Here is a 16,748-nt window from a genome sequence, read left to right as displayed (position 1 = left end):
CCTTCGGCAAACATCGGCTCCTTCCGTAACGCTCGGTCCTCCCTGCCCCTCCCGCCTCGGCCCACTCTTGCGAGCGCTACCTGTCTTCGGAAAACATCGCGTTTTTCCGGAGAGACGTTTCCGCGCGGCTGTCAGGGCGGAGCCGCGTTCGGAAGCGCTCGGGTATTTCCGTGAACCCTCACGGGCCGGCGCGGTCGTTGGCGGGCGCACGGGGCCGGTTAGCGGAGGGCAGCGCGGCCTCGCTGACAGAGCCGCTCCCTCGGTGGGGAGGAATCGCGATCCTGCCAGGCAGGTGGGGGCAACAGGGGGAACTGCGGGGGGGGGGAAGCTAGGAATGGGACGGTCTCCTCTTACCTACCCCCTCCTCCCCTTCCGCCCGGGCACTCGATGTGTAGACAGGAGCCATTTTGTGCGCGGCGCGTGTTCCCCGGGGCCGCGCTCTGCGGCGAGGAGGGTGTTAAAATGTCCCTGGGACGGCGGCCGCGAGTCGGGCCTCGGCCCCGCTGTGTCCTCGGGCCCTGTGAGTGGCGGCACACGTCGTGGTCCCGGCACACGCGATCCGCGTCACCCCAGTGTTGGGGAGCTCCGGGCGCTCACTGTGTTGGGAAGATTCCCTGGGTGTTGTCAGTGCCTGCTGAGCCCTTCAGCAGTCACTAACAGCACGAAGAGCGATGGCCGCAAACTCAAACACAAGAAGTTTCACCTCACAATGAAGAAGGACTTCCTCGTGTTGGGGGTGGAGGACCACTGGATTAGGCTGCCCGGGAAAGGCGTGGAGTCTTCCTCTGCGGAGACATTCAAAACCCGCTTGGATGCTTCAGGTGACCCTGTCTTGCCAGGGAGTTGGACTGAATGGTCTCCAGAAGGCCCTTCCAACCCTAACCATTCTGTGAATCTCTAATTTTTGCTTATGTCTGACCAGGCCCTCGAAGTTTGTGGTACAAAGAATCCTATATTCAGGATTGTATAAAGGTATTATTAAAAAAATCATAAATACTTTGATACTATTGCCATGACAGTGTCATGGGGACTAGCAGCTTTCAGTAAAGGTTTAAGACCATTTGCCAGATTTTCTCCTGTCCCCCTCTTGAAATGGGAAGAGATGTGGCACATCTGAGAATGGGCATGTTAACCTTAAATAGAGAACCTTGTCCAGTTGCTCCATATATGCTAGTGAAGCATTATTCACTGCAACATCTTACTTTTTCTGTTTATTTGTTTTGTTTTCCTTCGTTTGAGTGCAGAAGGCCATTGCTGGAAGGGGACTTCAGGGAGTGAGTGCAGGATGACTCAGCAGGGAGCTGTTCTTCAGGGTTACAATAATGAACTAGTGAAATGCATTGAAGATTTATGTATGCAAAAAGAAGAACTGAACAAACAAATCCAGCAAGCAGAAGAGGAAAAGAATAAACTCCAGCACGAAATCCAAGTCCTCAGTGAACAGCTGGAGTGTGTATGTGAAAACCTGGCCCAAAAAGTGGCTTCACGGAATGAGCTTGATAAAATACTTGCTGAAACCGAAGCTGCTTACATGAAGATTTTGGATAGCTCTAGAACTTTACTTAATGTCCTGAAGAAGGAAGTGGGAAGCTTAAAACATTCATCAGATCTGAAAACCAATGTAACGTGAAACAGTCAAATGTTTGGACTCTGCAGTGCTAAAATTCCACTAGGTGAGAAATGTGGTCAGCCACTGAACCTTACAGCCACAGTGTAAGCAGAGAGGGATTTTCTTCCAGTCTTTCTGTATGTTTTATTATTTTCAAATGCACTAGAAAATAGATTAAATAAAGTTGCTGTTTTGCTTTTAAAAAATCTACTTAATTGAACACTACAAGAAATAGCAGATAGGTAGTTGAGGTAGGTGGGAGACTGTCAGGTTTGACATCATTGTGCTTCATGGCTTAGAAAAAAGGCATGTTTTATTGGTTGACTTCAGATGGCTCTCAGTAAGTGATTCTTTGAAAACTAGTGGATGCAAGTCAGTCAGATGCTACTTCTTTTCACTTTACAAATGCTTAGGCTTTACTGTTGGGACCAAGTAGAAATGAGTTATTTGGCTTCCTCTAGGAGCTTGGAGTTTTGTCTGATGCATGCACAAAGCACCGTTTACAGTAATTGCCTGCTTAAATAATAGAGGTGAGAAATCAGGAGTAATGCAGGGCATGGAGGCTTAAAATTTTGCACTGTGTGTGGTTCATGCATCTTCTGAGGCTATTCTTCAAAGCCTTGTTTAGAAAGTAGGTGTGCTGCAGTGAAAGTCAGGTTTGGTGCAAGTGCAGACAGCTACACTATGAATGCTTGGACCAGTAATTCACTTGGGGGTAAAAAAACATGTCAATAGCAACTAGAAGTCCTGAAAAACCACTGGGGTCCAGTTAAAAATACAGAGGTAAATATGCAAGACCAAAGAAGATAATCCTGGCTAAAGGCCAGTAATAGAATGTCTGGAAGCCTTTTTTTAGTGCCTTTTAGCTCCATACTGATTGGTTAAATAACTGTAATAAGATTGTGGAGAATAACGAACATCCTGAAATGATGTGAAAGAAATACAAATGGAAGGTGAAAGAAGAAAATGAGAAGTGGTTTACAGCTGCCAGCCATTCTTTGAGAGGACATTAAAATAGAATTTAATTTAGAGATCAGGGATGACATAACAGCATGGCATAAATTTCAATTTAATGCTGTTTTTTGTTTCTGCTGAACCTCTGTTCTGCAGAAATCTCTCTCAGCACTATATGCACATACACATGCATTTTGTCCCACCTATTTGTATGTTACAACAGTAACTTTTTAAACCATGTCTTGTCAAATCTTCATTCAATATCAATTAAATTGAAAGAAGTGCAGTTGAAATCTCCTGACTTGATAGTGGTGTGTCTGTCAAGTGCACACACAGAGGGAATGGAGATGTGAATAATTTTGGTAATAGCTCTTTATCAATAATAGGGAGGAAATTTTATGTTCTTCTGGTTGCCAAGCTACATCAGGGATGAGTGTGATGGAGCTAATCACAGTTTACTTGGATGGTACTTCCAGCGGCTTCCCTCTGGGGGATTCCCGGTGAGCAGTGCAGAGGTGATAAAAGTGCATTATCTCAGGGGCTTTGCTGTGGTAGTACTGCAGCACTCAGGACCACCTTGTTTATGTTGAAGGGAAACACGAAAATTTTGCTATCTTTAGTAGCAAAAAAGTGATTTGACTGGACATTTCATGACTGTCTGCCCTTAGACTCATAGGTAGTAACTGATTTGTAAGAAATGGGAAGATTCAGGAAAAGTACTAAACAGCAAGAACTTTGAGTTGCAAATGTAAGCTGCTGCTTCTTATTAGCTGCACTGGAACTCGAAATTGTGAAAAACAATTTGTATCATAGAAAGCTCATTTATGGAGAACAGTACAGTTAATTTCTAGTATTGGTCTCACAATAATTACAGGCTTGTTTGCCTTAGCGTAATCATAAATAATGCTTCTCCTACTGAAGTTGGTTAAACTAAAGAGGCTTTAAGAGGAGCCTTATAAGACTAAAGAAATCTACTTCACAGCCATTCTTATGTCTAGTTGTAGCCAATACAGTGTCAAAACGAAGTAACTGGGATGCTTGTTGATAGAATTCCATTCAGTGATCCCAATCTAAAGTTTCCATTTAAATTCACATTTAAAAGTGGAGAGAAATAATAGATCTCTAGGGCCTACCTATTTTTAGAATAACTCCCTAGTGTGGCAGTCATCATACACCTGTAGAGTTGTTACTCAGAAATAGTGTTTAGGATTATATACTGTATTTACCCAAATGAACCCTTTTATTGAAGTGGTTACCTTTTTCACTGCTTTTTCAGATGCTGTAAATTTTGGCATGAATAGCTTTTATTAAACAACTTCACTTTGTTCAGAAGACATGCAGTCTAAGTTGTTACAAAGTATTGCTGGAAGAGAAGTGATAATTTGCAAATGGCAGCAGCTCTGCAGGGATAGCCTGAAACAGAAAGTTTACGTGGAATAAGGCAGGTCATAAGTTTAAAGTATCATACTTATTCCAAACTTAATTTTATATTGAATTTTTATGACTCTCTGAGTTTGACCTGGTACTTTACTGTAGTGCTTACGGTCTAGGAGCCTTACTGAGAAAAATTTGGTTCCTAATCTAAACTGCTGTGTTGGGTGTTCTGTATCTTTTTTAGTATGTGAGGAGACAATTTTTGAAATTCCTACCTGTGCCTGATTCAGACGTTTAGTGAAATGCATCTGGATCAGTTGTCTAAAGTCCAGAATTTATGTAAAGGCAACTTTACCTGGCTTCCAAATAACAGAACTAGGAGAGATCTGATGATTCCATACTTTTATAGCAATGCTTCTTGAAAATGTGCCCAGCACTTAACACACTAATGATGAACAGTTTTTTCAAAACATTTGACTGTTGACTCCTTTCAGGTAAACTGAAGATATTTTGGCAGTTACCAAAGAAACTGCTTGTGGGTGGTATGTTGAAGTAGAAGTAATTTTCTGTGTGGAAGTGATTATAGGAACCACTGGGTGAAGTGCTTATGCCAGCAGCCATTCACACCCCATTACTGTCTCTTTTCAAAGGTGCATACCCTGCAGTTCAGGTGTCTCCCAGATGCAGTTTCTCTTAATAACCTTACAGAAATGGAGGTGAGTGTACTGGGGGTCACCCTGATTTTAAGGGTAGGGAATAAAGAGAAGGCATGGATGTGAAGTCCTGGTTTGGGAAGACTGGAGCATGAGGGGTTGGGATAGAGAAGTGGAGTTTCCTCTAATTTCTATCTGCTTTAAGTGTACTTGTACTGAGCTACTGCCTACAGTTCTTGCTACCCAATAAATCAAATTCTAGAAATCATCTGAGCTTCATCTCAACTCTGGCCATTCTCCCCTTTTCATTAAGCTCACCAATGGTCAGCAAAAGAGGCAATCTGTGTTTTGTTTTCTTTTTCTGTCTTTTATTTCTTTCTGTTCCAGCAGGAGGCTGTGGAGTCTGAGCCTCCTGTTTGCTGGGTAAGTGTGCTGCCAGGCTCGCACAGGATGTTTCCTGTCCTGGTTGCTCTCCTTAGAACAGTCCTCAGGGAATTCCTCGAGTTTTACAAAAAACCTCCAGTTCTGTGTGTACTTGATGTAGTCCCTATTGCAGATTGACCTTGGAGAGTTTAGGCAGAGGTTTGGCAGGTTTTTGGCTTTTGGTGAATGCAAGAGATTGGTTTCCTTGGACTAGGAATTCTTCAGTCCAGGAAGACTAGGCATCTTCAAATACCCAAAGAATTGTACATTTAAACAATGAAGTAAAACTGTAGTCTAAACCCAAGTGACTGGACCTTGGATTGCTGTTTCAGAATTGAGAATCATTTTCATCTAGGTCCTGGGGTAGAAGTGTGTTCTACTTCAGATCGAGTAAATGGATTAAGCTGAACTAGTAATTTTTTAACAAGAATATTCGGAAGATTGTTAGCCAAAGGATTATATGTCTACAGTTTATTCATCATACAGATGAGACTTGTGGAGAAGACCAATATCTATTACTCCTTAGATGATTCTGCTGGTTAGGAAAGATTTCAGTGATAAGGTGTAGCCAGTCTATGGCAGTTGCCTTAACTTTGAGCAGGTCCTAGATTCTTAGGGTTTTATGCAAGAAGTAGACAAAACAGTGATTTTTTTAATAATTTATTTTCTTTTTTAATTTCTTTTTTTTTTCAGGAATGAGCAAAGAATTATTAATAAATACTTTAGTGTTGATTTATTTGCGTGTGTGTTGGTAGTTTTCTTAACAGATGAATAGGCAAATTTTCCTAAAATCAGAGTGCTCTTCTAGCTTTAACATATGTGTGTGTTTTTAAATATAGATGTAAATATTTTCTTTTTTGGGTGAAGGACAGACTAGCCTTTGAGAAATTTGTGCACCAATTGCTTTGTCAGTGTCTGTTGTTTTACTGGTGTGGAGTCAGGCACCATGGCCATTTCTTGGGTGTCTGTTCTATGTCTTTTTTTAAATTTGGGATGGGTTTTTTGTTCTTTGCCCCTTAACTACTTATAAATCTGTCAGGGATTTTATTAGATGCCCCAGAGTAGTCCTTGATGGTTGTCTACCTCATTTTGTTTCAGATGAAGTTTGGTTCACTGTCTAGCTGTAAAACCCAGCTACTTGCATGTTAGGCATTGATGAGACATGGAGAGGTTCAGGCTTGCAGAGCAGGGAGCTATATGGTCATTCATAACTCTAGCTTGTGGGGTTTGTGTGAAAAGTAGTGCAGTGTCATAGGGTGTATTGACAAAAATAAGGTGTTAGTAGAACACTTAGATTTTTTAGTGGTTTTGGAAAATAGTTTAACAAGATCTTGTGGGGTGGAACACTTCGCAGGGTTTTTTGCCTGTTTGTGCAAGACTATGGATATGCTGCAGGAACTACTACAGAAAATTTGTAAATTTTAGTACAAACTTGGGTATCTTATTTAGCAGCACAATGGAAAATAATAGTATAAAATACATGCATTTTGATCATAACACACCCATTGTTAGGGTGCAAAGCTGATAATATTTGAAAGTATGCTCAATTTGAATGTCACAAATGGGGAAAATGTTACCTTTGGAAAAGGATGCTTCCATATTAGAGGAAAACAAGCACATGTTGACAGAGATCATGTTCAGGAAAAGGCATTTGTGTAACGTCCTGGCAGTCATGGTCTGGAGGTGGGGTTGATTGTGATGGGAACTTTTTTCTCACACCTCACTTCAGGGCCTGTGAAATTTCATGGGGTGGCTTCTCCTCTCAGCCTTAGCAGCATTCATGTACAGAGTATGTGTACTTGGTCCTGAAGGATTTAGAACAGTGTCGAGTGTTCTTGTTTGCTATCTTGTGTGAAGTAGGCCTATAGCTTCCTGGCCAGCCTAAATCAAGACCACAGGAGTGTTAGAGAATATAAAACAAGGAGGCTGAACAATTTTTAACACCTACTTTGAAAATGGATTAAAGTTATGAAACCTGATAGAGTGGTCACAGAGCATTTTAAAGTTAAATCTTCACAGGTGTTATTTTTTGAGCTTCATATGTGTGGGTTCTCTTGCTTCAGTCAGAGCTCCCATAATTGGCTTGAGATTTTCCATTCATATGGGATACACGGGAACACTTCTAGAAAATTATTTACAACATAGTCCATGACAGATTTGTAATTTACATTTTTTTAAAAAACATATAGTTGATTTAGTTGAACATAGTAAAAAGTATCATATTTCTTTCCTAAAGGCTTTCAAATCTCTCTGTCTGTATTCAGAATTAGATCAAAGTGCTATTTGTTGCTGTTATATGATTATTAAAAAGTTGATACAACTTGGATACTGGTTCTGATCAGGCATGTCTGTCAGTTCCTGACACAAAATCTTCTTCATATTCTGCAAGCTTACACTTTTTTAAAAGCTCTTTTTCCTTATACAGTAAGAGCACTTTAAGTTGAATTTCAGCATGAGAGAGTTTGTTATTTGAATGTTTTTTTAATGTAGTTAGTATTCAGGGATGAATCATACACTGTCAGGGGTTTAAACCAAAAAACTGGCAGTAATTCTTAAGTGGTTTTGCAGTTGTTCAGTAACAGATATCCTGCTAGACATTTGTGCTGCTCACTGCCTTGTAGTAAGTGAAATTAATTGCTGTAACTCATGAATCCAAGGTACTTTTTGTTAAATATTGAGTCTTCTTCAAGTGTTGTTGCTAGCATGAGTGGAATGGATACTCCATTCCAGGGAACTTGGGGTGGAAGACGAGCTGCCTTTTTAGTAGAGACCACCATCTGGAAAGAGAGGAGCATCCTTGTTAGCCTTGTTGTAAGATCCACTGAAGCAAGCTGAAAAAAAAAAAAAAACAGTCCGTGCTGTCAGTCACTGGGAATGTGATACCAAATTGCAGCCAGGTTATCTTTAAAGGCAGGAGCTCAGGTACAGCTGGAAGCAGTGTAGCTGCTGCAGAACTGGGCTCAGAGAGGGTTGTTTTGCCCTGCCAAGAAGCAGTTGGCTCTGTGGAGACACACTTGGGAAATCTACACTCTGGAGTCACTGGACTTGTTAGAATAGTGTGACCTGTTCTTGAAACTCAGGGAATTCTGCATGTTAGTGATACGTGACTTAGTGACAGGACTCCATGAGAAGGATATTTATTTAAAATCCTGTACATTTCAGTGTTTTTTTTCTCTGAAGCCTAAAGTCTTCTTGCTTTAGATTCAGGTTGTTCAAGTTTGAATACCTGTGACCAAAAATACAGATGCCCAAGTTCCACTGAAGCCCACAGGCCTGTAAGTTGTTGGTACCCACTGTGTAGTAGACCAAGTTCTCGGTCAAGTTGCAAACTTTGTGGCTCTTCTTAGTTTAAATGATTTGCATGAAGTGTTGCTTGCTCAGTTTGGAATGTGCTTTCGGTTTTTTGTTTGTTTTTTAATGAATTATTCCATTGAGGCCTTCTGTGGCACTCTGCCATACTCATTCATGGTGCGCATGTGAGAATGTTTTCTTTGAGAATGTCAAAAGGAAACTACCTGTACAGCAGCCATTTAACTGAAACAAAATTTGGTTTTATGCCATGCTGGTTTTGTTTTTAGAAGTGTTTAGAAATGATGCATCTATAAATATATATATTTATATAGGATATATAAACAAGTGCTTCCAATGAACTGTTCACACAGTACCTCACAGAGAATGTTAATATCTTTATCCCCTTGATTGACAGTGACACTCAGTAGTAATCTGCCCCAAATAAGGGACAGATCTGGGAATAGAGGCTTTGCTGTTTCAGCCTTAATTGAAGGCTCTGACTTGGACTGATTCCCAGGGATTCATGTCCTGTTTGGTGTTTTGACATAAATGGACAGGATTATGCATTCTCAACCTGTGTATTGGGCATTGGGATAGATATAACTGATTATAGGCACACTTTTTTGCTGTTGCTTCCTCCACATTGCATGCAGCTTGATGATGATGTTTAAATGTGTTACTCCTTTCTCCATAGATAGACCCTGCCTGACAAGGCATCCCAGCTGCTGAGCAGCCACTTTGACTTTCCAGACCTGCTTTTTTCAAGCCCCTGCTTTGGGACCTGTGGAGGTGGGGCAGAGAAACAGAAAGAACTTTTAATGATAGTTGCTAATTAATTACCTTTCAGAGCCTAACGTTTTTCAGATACATTGCCTTTATAAACCCTATGGTTTAATCTGGCTGCTTATTACCTTATCCTAGTCCATGTAGGACCACCAGGGTTTTTAGGCATGGAGGCTCCTTGATGCTTAAAGGTAGTGGGAGGTCTGAATTTTAGTCCATCTCTAACAGCATACAGAGCACAAAGAGCAGCAGCAGGCTGTGAAGCAACCATATTCCACCACAGCTTGTTTTGGTTTAATGGATTGAAGTAGTATGGCAAGGGAGGAACTCTAGATATCTGGATGGATGGGGCTCTTCTATAGTGAATATAAGCTGGCTGTATGAATTCAGGTTAAGAACCTAGGACAGGTAGCACCTGACAGCAGTATTCATATATTCACATATCATATATATATATGTGTGTGTGTATCTACTCACGCATACATTAAACGTATATATAAATATACTCAGCATTTTCGTACGCGTAGGAATTCTTGGTAGAAAGGTGTCCAATACGTCAGTAATATCTGCCATTAGAAAAGGCAATTTAAACAGGTTGGACATTAACAACTTGCATGAGGTTGTATACCCTGTTTTTTCAGTAGTCTTTGCAGTCTTGCTTCCACATAAGCCATCCTTTGTAGCATCATCCTCATCTTCCTCCTGCAACAGCTTTTGTTGCCTCTATTTCCTAGTTTCTTTTTTTCCATGTGTTTAGTTATCCCAAGCTGCTGACCAGAAACATGCTGCTCTTCTGACATGTGGTGGGTCAGAGATGCTTTCACTTCTTTATATTGTCCAGACATGTTCTGGCACACTTGGAAAAAAATTGTTTGCATGATAAACAGATTACATTCAATTTGACAGTGCCCCAAAAGTTATGATTGGATGAGGTGATAATATTATATTCCAGAGAAACAGCAGACACCTGATCTGAGTTTCATCCTAAAAAAAGGATGTAGGTCAAAGCAATGGATGGGAATTTTCCTGATATGCTATGGAGATTAAAGAATAGAAGTTTATTTTGTTTGTCATTGAGTATAAATAATATAATCTTCTGCAGATAAAGGTCTATATGAGACACTATAATTTCATTTGTATTAAGGCTGTGTTCAGAGTGATGTGAGTTTGTTTCAGAAGTGTTTGCTCTGTGTTTGAGAAAAGATTGTAACTTGAAATTAGAGGAAAAGGAATAGAATGCTGGATCTTGCAGATAATGATCTCATTGAGGAACCTGTTATAGGTCAGTTGTGTCTTCTTCAAAGGTCTGAGTGCAATCTGTATTGCAAATTAATAAATATGTGCTAAGACAGAATGGAGTATGGCACAATAAGGCTACTTGGAAAAAGTTATGTCAAGGCATTGTAGGTATTCAGCAATTTTCTTTGCAACCCTGCTCTATTTTACAACCTAATCTATTCCCCACTAAGATGTGCTAGAGATAAACATTGCAGATGCCTTTGTGTGCAGAGAAGAAGGAGAGGTAATTAAAAGTCTGCATGCTGTGACTGGGTACCAACAGTGTCTGCCCAGACCTTTACAATGTTTTAGGGAACAATTGGTTTTCCTGCTGTGAACCAAATAGTTTTTGAACTAGGACAGTAACTCAGTTATTTTCATGCTAGCTAAAGTCCTGCTGGTTTGCTTAAAGGTTTCCATTTTTATTTACTGGTAGCAAAGTCTTGGTGACAAAGTGGTTCCTCCAGATCAGATGCTGTTTTTTTAGAGTGCATCATTTCATTTCTGACAAAGAAAGGACAAACTTCTGATAATGTATGTGTGAAAGAACCTGGGGCAGGGCAGTATCTGGTATTGGCCTCCATCAAAGACAAGGAAAAGCACAGAAGAGCCAAACTGCTGGCCATGGTCTGAATCAATCGGGGTTGCCTCCAAGAGTAGCAAGTGAGAGAGATTTTCTTTCTTTTTACTTGCTCCCTCCTACATCATTACTTGGCTGAGTAAGAAAAAAATTTTCTTTTGAGTAATAATAAATGGGATAATTTACTTCAAGAAAAGCTAGGAGGCAGCTAGCAGCTAAAGCTGCTCCATGTGAGCTTTATTTATTTTTTTTGTCAAAAAATTTTCAAAATGCGAATTCTAAAAGCAAGCAGCCATTGTAATGAAAAGAGGAACAACAAAATGTTGTGTTTGCTTGTCATTGCAGACCTTTTATACTTCAGTAACCTCACTCCTATGTGCAGTTTCTTGGCTGCAAGTACTGCTTGTCCAATACGTGGGTTTTTTGTCTTAGATTTGTTCAGTCTAAAATTCCTTTTCATATTTTGATAAACATAATAAAGCAATATACAGTTTTTATTTATATTGCATGTGTATTATATATACATGTTATATATTACTTATGTAAGTATTTTGTTACTTAGATAGGTATGAAACTTAACCTATAACTTTTAAGTACAAGTTTTTTTTTCCCCATGGTTTACTATGCCATGTATTACTACATGTGTTACCACACTGATGTAGCAGGAGTGAGGCTTGGTTCTCAGACATTAACATGACCTTTGAACTTTGATTAGCTGGTAAGTATTTATAGTTTCAGGTGTTGGCAAAGTCAGAAGCGGCCAGACATTGGGAAGTGTAACTTGACTTTGCAGATTTAATTTAGGATTTGCGTATTGCCTTACATGGAACTTGCCTTTGTTTCAAATAACTTCTGCATCTGGTTGTGTGGTGGGAGAGCACAGCCAAATGTTTTAAGGAGGTATCAAAAGCCATAGAACCATTTAAATTGGAAAGAACCTCTCAGATGGTCAAGTCCAACCATTAACCCAAAACTGCTAAGCCCACCACTAAACCATGTCCCTAAGTGCCACATCGAAGTGTCTTTTAAATAAATAATAACTGCTTGAGCTACTAGATGCTACCTCTGCTACACTAGGATTGTTATATTGAGAAGCTATGATGTAACTTGTAGTTAAAATAATCTCATTAGCAGGAGCACAAATCCCCTTAAACTACAGTAGTTGTACAGTGTTACTGGATTTCAAAATGTAAACTTCTGATTCTTGTGCTGTGGCCTGTATAAGAGCTAAGAAAGTAACAAAAACTAATCTTAAAATTCTGGAATGAGTTTTGAGATATTAATTAGAATTTAATAGGTGCCTAAGGATTTTGTGCCGCAAGACTCACTGAAAGTTCGTGGGTCTTGTGCTCTGCTTGCTGTTGCTGTGGTTTTTAAGATTCAGGATTCTGCATGCATTTCTCAGAGGCCTGGCTCCCGAAAACAGGGCATTTTCTTTGTCTTTCTTCCCCCTACTCTCTGAAGTTACACTTCTGTTTCTTGTAAAGAAAAGGCTGAAAGCTCAAAAGCAAGTAGAAAGGCTCAGAAATGCACAATAAATAAATAAACAATTAAACAATAAAGAAATAAACAATTCTAAATATTTTTCATGATTTAACGACAGTCTCACACTTCGTGCTTGGCCTGGTGTGTGTCTTTTTCAGTGCCTGAAGCTGGTAATGGTCAAAGTCCTATTGAAAATTTCACACCATGTTATGCTTCAATCAGGTCAGATGCAATGATGGCTCTAAGAAAGGCCCCCATAATCTGTGGCTGTAGGACATAACTGCCTTTCTGTACATGTGTATTTAAATTCCTCTCTTAGTGCCTTTGTCAACTACACCCAGCTTTCCACAGTCATTATGGGTTACTCAGAACTGTCAGGGAAGCCCCTTTTAATCCAGCCTCGATGTCATCTGCAGGTGTCAGGGAACAAGATGTATGGAATTCTGGAGCTTCCAGGCCAGCAGAAGCTAGAAGCCCTATGGGATGGCAGGGGAAGGGAGGGCTGCTGACTCCTGGCAGAGAGAGCATGCAGCACCAAGACAGCAGCAGCCTGTCTTCTGCCAGAAGAAGTATTAACCTGACATGATGCTTCTTAGAATCAGGAATCTTAGAGGAACAAGCAATTTCAGGGCTGAAAGAGGCTCCAAGGGATCTCCTAACATCACAATGTATTTATTCCCTGCGAGTAAATGCAGAAAAGGTAGATGGGAAGATGACTGAACAGAAGGGGTTTGTAGTACTTGCAGAGCCTTCTTTGGAGTCTGAAAGGCCAAAAATATGATCACAACATCTAGCTGAGGGTTGAAGATGTGATTTAGAAATGGAACAGTTTGTCAGACTGAAGCTAAGGATTGAAGTAAGTATGCTGTATAAAGGGTAGGACGAAGACATTTCAATAAAACTAACTCTGATCAAGAGAGAATACTGACAACATCTGACAACATCTAGAGGAATTTTTCTGAGAGGAGAACATCAGAAGAACTGCCAGAATTGTATAATTTTTCGATCTTTTTTGTTAAAACATAAATTAGTATCTAACATGAAGAAAAATTTATCACAATAGAAATAATTAAATCCTTGGCAAAATGAACATGAATTTTGATGCCATTCCGCAATTATTTTTGACAAATGTTTTAAATTTGGCCCAAACAATAGCAAGGAGGTTTTGTGGCTGTCATAATATGCAATCTAGACTTGAATGATTTGTTTCAGTCATCATAAAGAGGGGACAATAGAGGAAGCATGACAAAAATATAGACAACAATGTAGGGCTGCACATAATTTTGGCTCTCCTATTTTTATAACAAATCTTTGTGATTTGCTTAAAGCCTCAGCTCACAGATTCATGTAGTAAATAAGCTAAGATTTCATTACACAAAAACAAGTTTCTAATTTCTGCAATTGCAAAAGAAATGCTTATATACAAAGCAAGAAGAGGAACCAAAATACATCTTTTTAAGAGACAAAAAATAAAATCCACCTTTACTCTAAAAAAATGCAAAGGTGTGAAGACTTGATGCTGCTATTAGAGCTCAGGTCAGTATTTATAGTGTGTTGGTTGTTCAGACAGACATTGCAAGGCCTTGTATCTCACCCTTTTTCTTTCCTTAGCAACATTTCCTCAGAGCCTGGAAAATAACATGCCCTCTATTTTATGTGCTTTTTCCTTCAGCAGATGCTGCCAAGCCTAGCGTCTGATTTCAGTCCTGATCTGGAATAACTCCAGGGGTGTGCACGAAGCCATCTCTTTCTTCCCTCCTAAGGGGGTGGTGGCAGGGAGGAGACTCAAGACTATTGTTCTCCCTCCCCGTGTTCCTCCTGCAGCCGCAGCCAACATTGTTCCTTTTTATTTACTTCCCCCTCTCTGTAAACCAGCAGGGCTTGCAGCAGAGGGATGCAGCTCGCATCAGAGTAATTAGGCTGATTTATGAGAGAGTGGCACAGTGAAGGACAGCTTTCCTAATACAGTGTTCCCCACGGGAGGCTGGGCACCCCCCAGCTGCTGGCAGTGCAGTGGTGGGCCTCCCTGCCAGCTCAGACTGGAGAGCCCCCTTCTCTTCCACCTTTCCTATCTGTGAAAATGGACAAACACATGCATAAATGCTTTTTTCCTTCACGTGATATTCTTCACAAGTTGTATGTTCCACATTAATATTAGAAGTCTAATTAAAGTAATAAAGGAGAGGGATCCTTCCTTAATGTTAATTAAGTGTATGTTTTGGCTTATAAAGGACTCTTCAAGCGAGCTTGCTGTGTCACTGGAACGGCAAGAGCTGCTATGGCTTTGTTCCTCTCCTGCTCTGGAAGTTTTATGAAAAGCTTATGTATGATGAGTTAGGAAATTTCCTTCTTCCTGGGAAAATGTTATGAATATCGTTTGTTCATCACATTTCCTTGGTGTCTTCATGGCAAGATAGAGCGTGTCCCTGGGAAGTCCTGCTGCACTTTGTAAGTCCTATTTGAAATGTACATGGGCCTATTTAAAAACACATTTAAGCTTTTAAAAATGTATTATACAAGCAAGCAAAAAATAAAGTATCATTAGCAATTGTGCCTGTTGTGTTTCTGCTAGGCACCAGGATCAAACTTAAAAAATTTGCCAGCTGCCTGCACTTCCCAGTGTGATATTTGTGGTCACCTTTTTGGAAGAAATGTACCCATCAGTTGTCATTACTAACAAAGTGGTATTTATGGTGCCTGAAATGCAATTAAATAATTTTGTAATCATCTCTCAAGTCTATAAGAGCATATTTTATCCAGGAGCATTTTAATGGTGCTAAAGGCATGTTCAATAGCCTCTCACATTGCAAACTGAAAAGCCTCGATGAACACAAGGAACTGCCTGTAGAACCAAACCAGAGAAGTTAAAGCAATAAAAGAATGAGGTGTATCTTATAAACTCACATGAAAAATCTTACTGCAGTTGTAATCGCCTCAAAATGCCTCATACCACCCACAAGAAAAAAGCATGTAGGCATCATTTTCTGCCACCTTCACATTGTCTCAAATTCTCTCAATACACTTTCAACTGGAACATTTGCCTCTGCCTTTTGCATACACAGAAAAGCAGTGCAAGCCCCAGTTTCATTCATCCCATTCCTTCATGCAAAGCCACAGTATATTTTTGGCTGCCACAGAGTTGATTCATGAGGAAATATACCCCCCTTTCACAGACTTGCATTCCAGAAACTGAGTTAGAACACAGTTTTTTTTTACAAAACTTCATTTTGTAGAAAAAGAGGTGAGGAGGGCAACCCCTGGGACCTTTACAGCTGGAAGAAAAACTTTGGTGCTTATTGATACCTTATTAGTCTGTGTTCACCACAAAACAGCATCTAGAAATGTATCCAAACCACAGCTTTATTCTCAGAGGTCACTGTATTGATGGGTAAATATGCAACCTAGTTTTTTGTGCCTCCAGACACAGTGATTTCTCTGATGGATGTGGGGCAGTCCCATGGGAGGAGCTCATGGTGTTGCTGTGTGCAAGGGCAATCTGTGGGGAAGAGACAGCTGTAAAATGGAGAAATGGTTAAAACACAGTGCAGTGTGCCTCTCTCCTAAACAATCCTACTGTACTTGCTTTCCTTCTCAGAATTGCTGCCTTGGGGAGGTAACGAATTACCATTGCCATAAACCGTAATCAAGATCAGATGTGCAAAGGGAAAGGCCTTGCTCAAATATCAAAGGGGTCTTAAACTGCCAAAACAGAGCAAGAGAGAGAAATCCTGAGGGAATCAGAGATGTAATTTATGACTGACCTTCATTTTAACTGGGAAATCTGTGCTCTTGAACGGCAATGCTCCCATGAATGCATGTTTTATTTTGTTTCAGCTTATTGGGAATCTTTGTTGCAGCAGTATTGATGTAAGCTCCCAAACAAAGAGCCAGGGACAAGGACTCACATATGCATTCCAGAAACATTTTTCTGCACTGAACCCATCTCAGCAGTGACAGTGCCTGGCTTTGTCATCCCCTCTGCCACGGCGCTGCCTTCCAGGGCTCGCTTCTTTGTGTTTGCATCATTGCTTGCCCAAATGACTCCACATTTTCTGCATTCTCATAACCCAATTGTATGGCAAATAAAGTGAAATAACAGCTCTTCAACGGGATTTTTGCTGCCACAGGAGCAGCTGATGTTTGGATGAGCTCTCAGTCATTCGGAGTCCAAGCAGTACAAGAGAAAATAGACCTATTAAATCTTTGCAGTCAAATATAAAATCACAGCACCACAGTGCCTCAGCTTCCATGTGCTTGCCTCCCTTTATGAATTTCACAGGATAACATTTGGGGCCCCACTATGCTTCAAAAAAGTTAG

The 16,748-nt window shown here is 40.3% G+C and overlaps 1 protein-coding gene across 5 annotated transcripts; it reads left to right on the top strand.

The window, feature by feature from the left end:
- The first annotated feature begins 35 nt into the window (after positions 1–35).
- On the top strand, positions 36–15,031 carry LOC311163637 (microtubule nucleation factor SSNA1-like). 5 transcript variants are annotated; one of them, XM_084222659.1, is made up of 3 exons: positions 113–292; positions 1,245–1,673; positions 14,106–15,031. In XM_084222659.1, exon 2 carries the CDS (start codon positions 1,286–1,288, stop codon positions 1,628–1,630), a length of 345 nt encoding a protein of 114 aa, XP_084078785.1. In that variant the 5' UTR covers positions 113–292; positions 1,245–1,285; the 3' UTR covers positions 1,631–1,673; positions 14,106–15,031. The 5 variants fall into 5 exon arrangements, with proteins under 5 accessions (XP_084078788.1, XP_084078785.1, XP_084078784.1 ...); XM_084222658.1 differs by having other exon boundaries at positions 14,103–15,031; XM_084222661.1 differs by lacking the exons at positions 113–292; positions 14,106–15,031 and adding exons at positions 372–821; positions 923–972 and having other exon boundaries at positions 1,245–1,841.
- The last annotated feature ends 1,717 nt before the right edge of the window (positions 15,032–16,748 follow it).

The sequence above is a fragment of the Fringilla coelebs genome, assembly GCF_963513975.1.
Source record: "Fringilla coelebs genome assembly, chromosome: 1".
Taxonomy (NCBI): Eukaryota; Metazoa; Chordata; class Aves; order Passeriformes; family Fringillidae; genus Fringilla; species Fringilla coelebs.
Note: the sequence above shows the minus strand (reverse complement) of the source record. Positions and strands in the feature narration are given on the sequence as shown.

Bases quoted from the DNA above. Each gene is read 5' to 3' on its own strand.
- LOC311163637 (XM_084222659.1), top strand. From the start codon at position 1,286: ATGACTCAGCAGGGAGCTGTTCTTCAGGGTTACAATAATGAACTAGTG.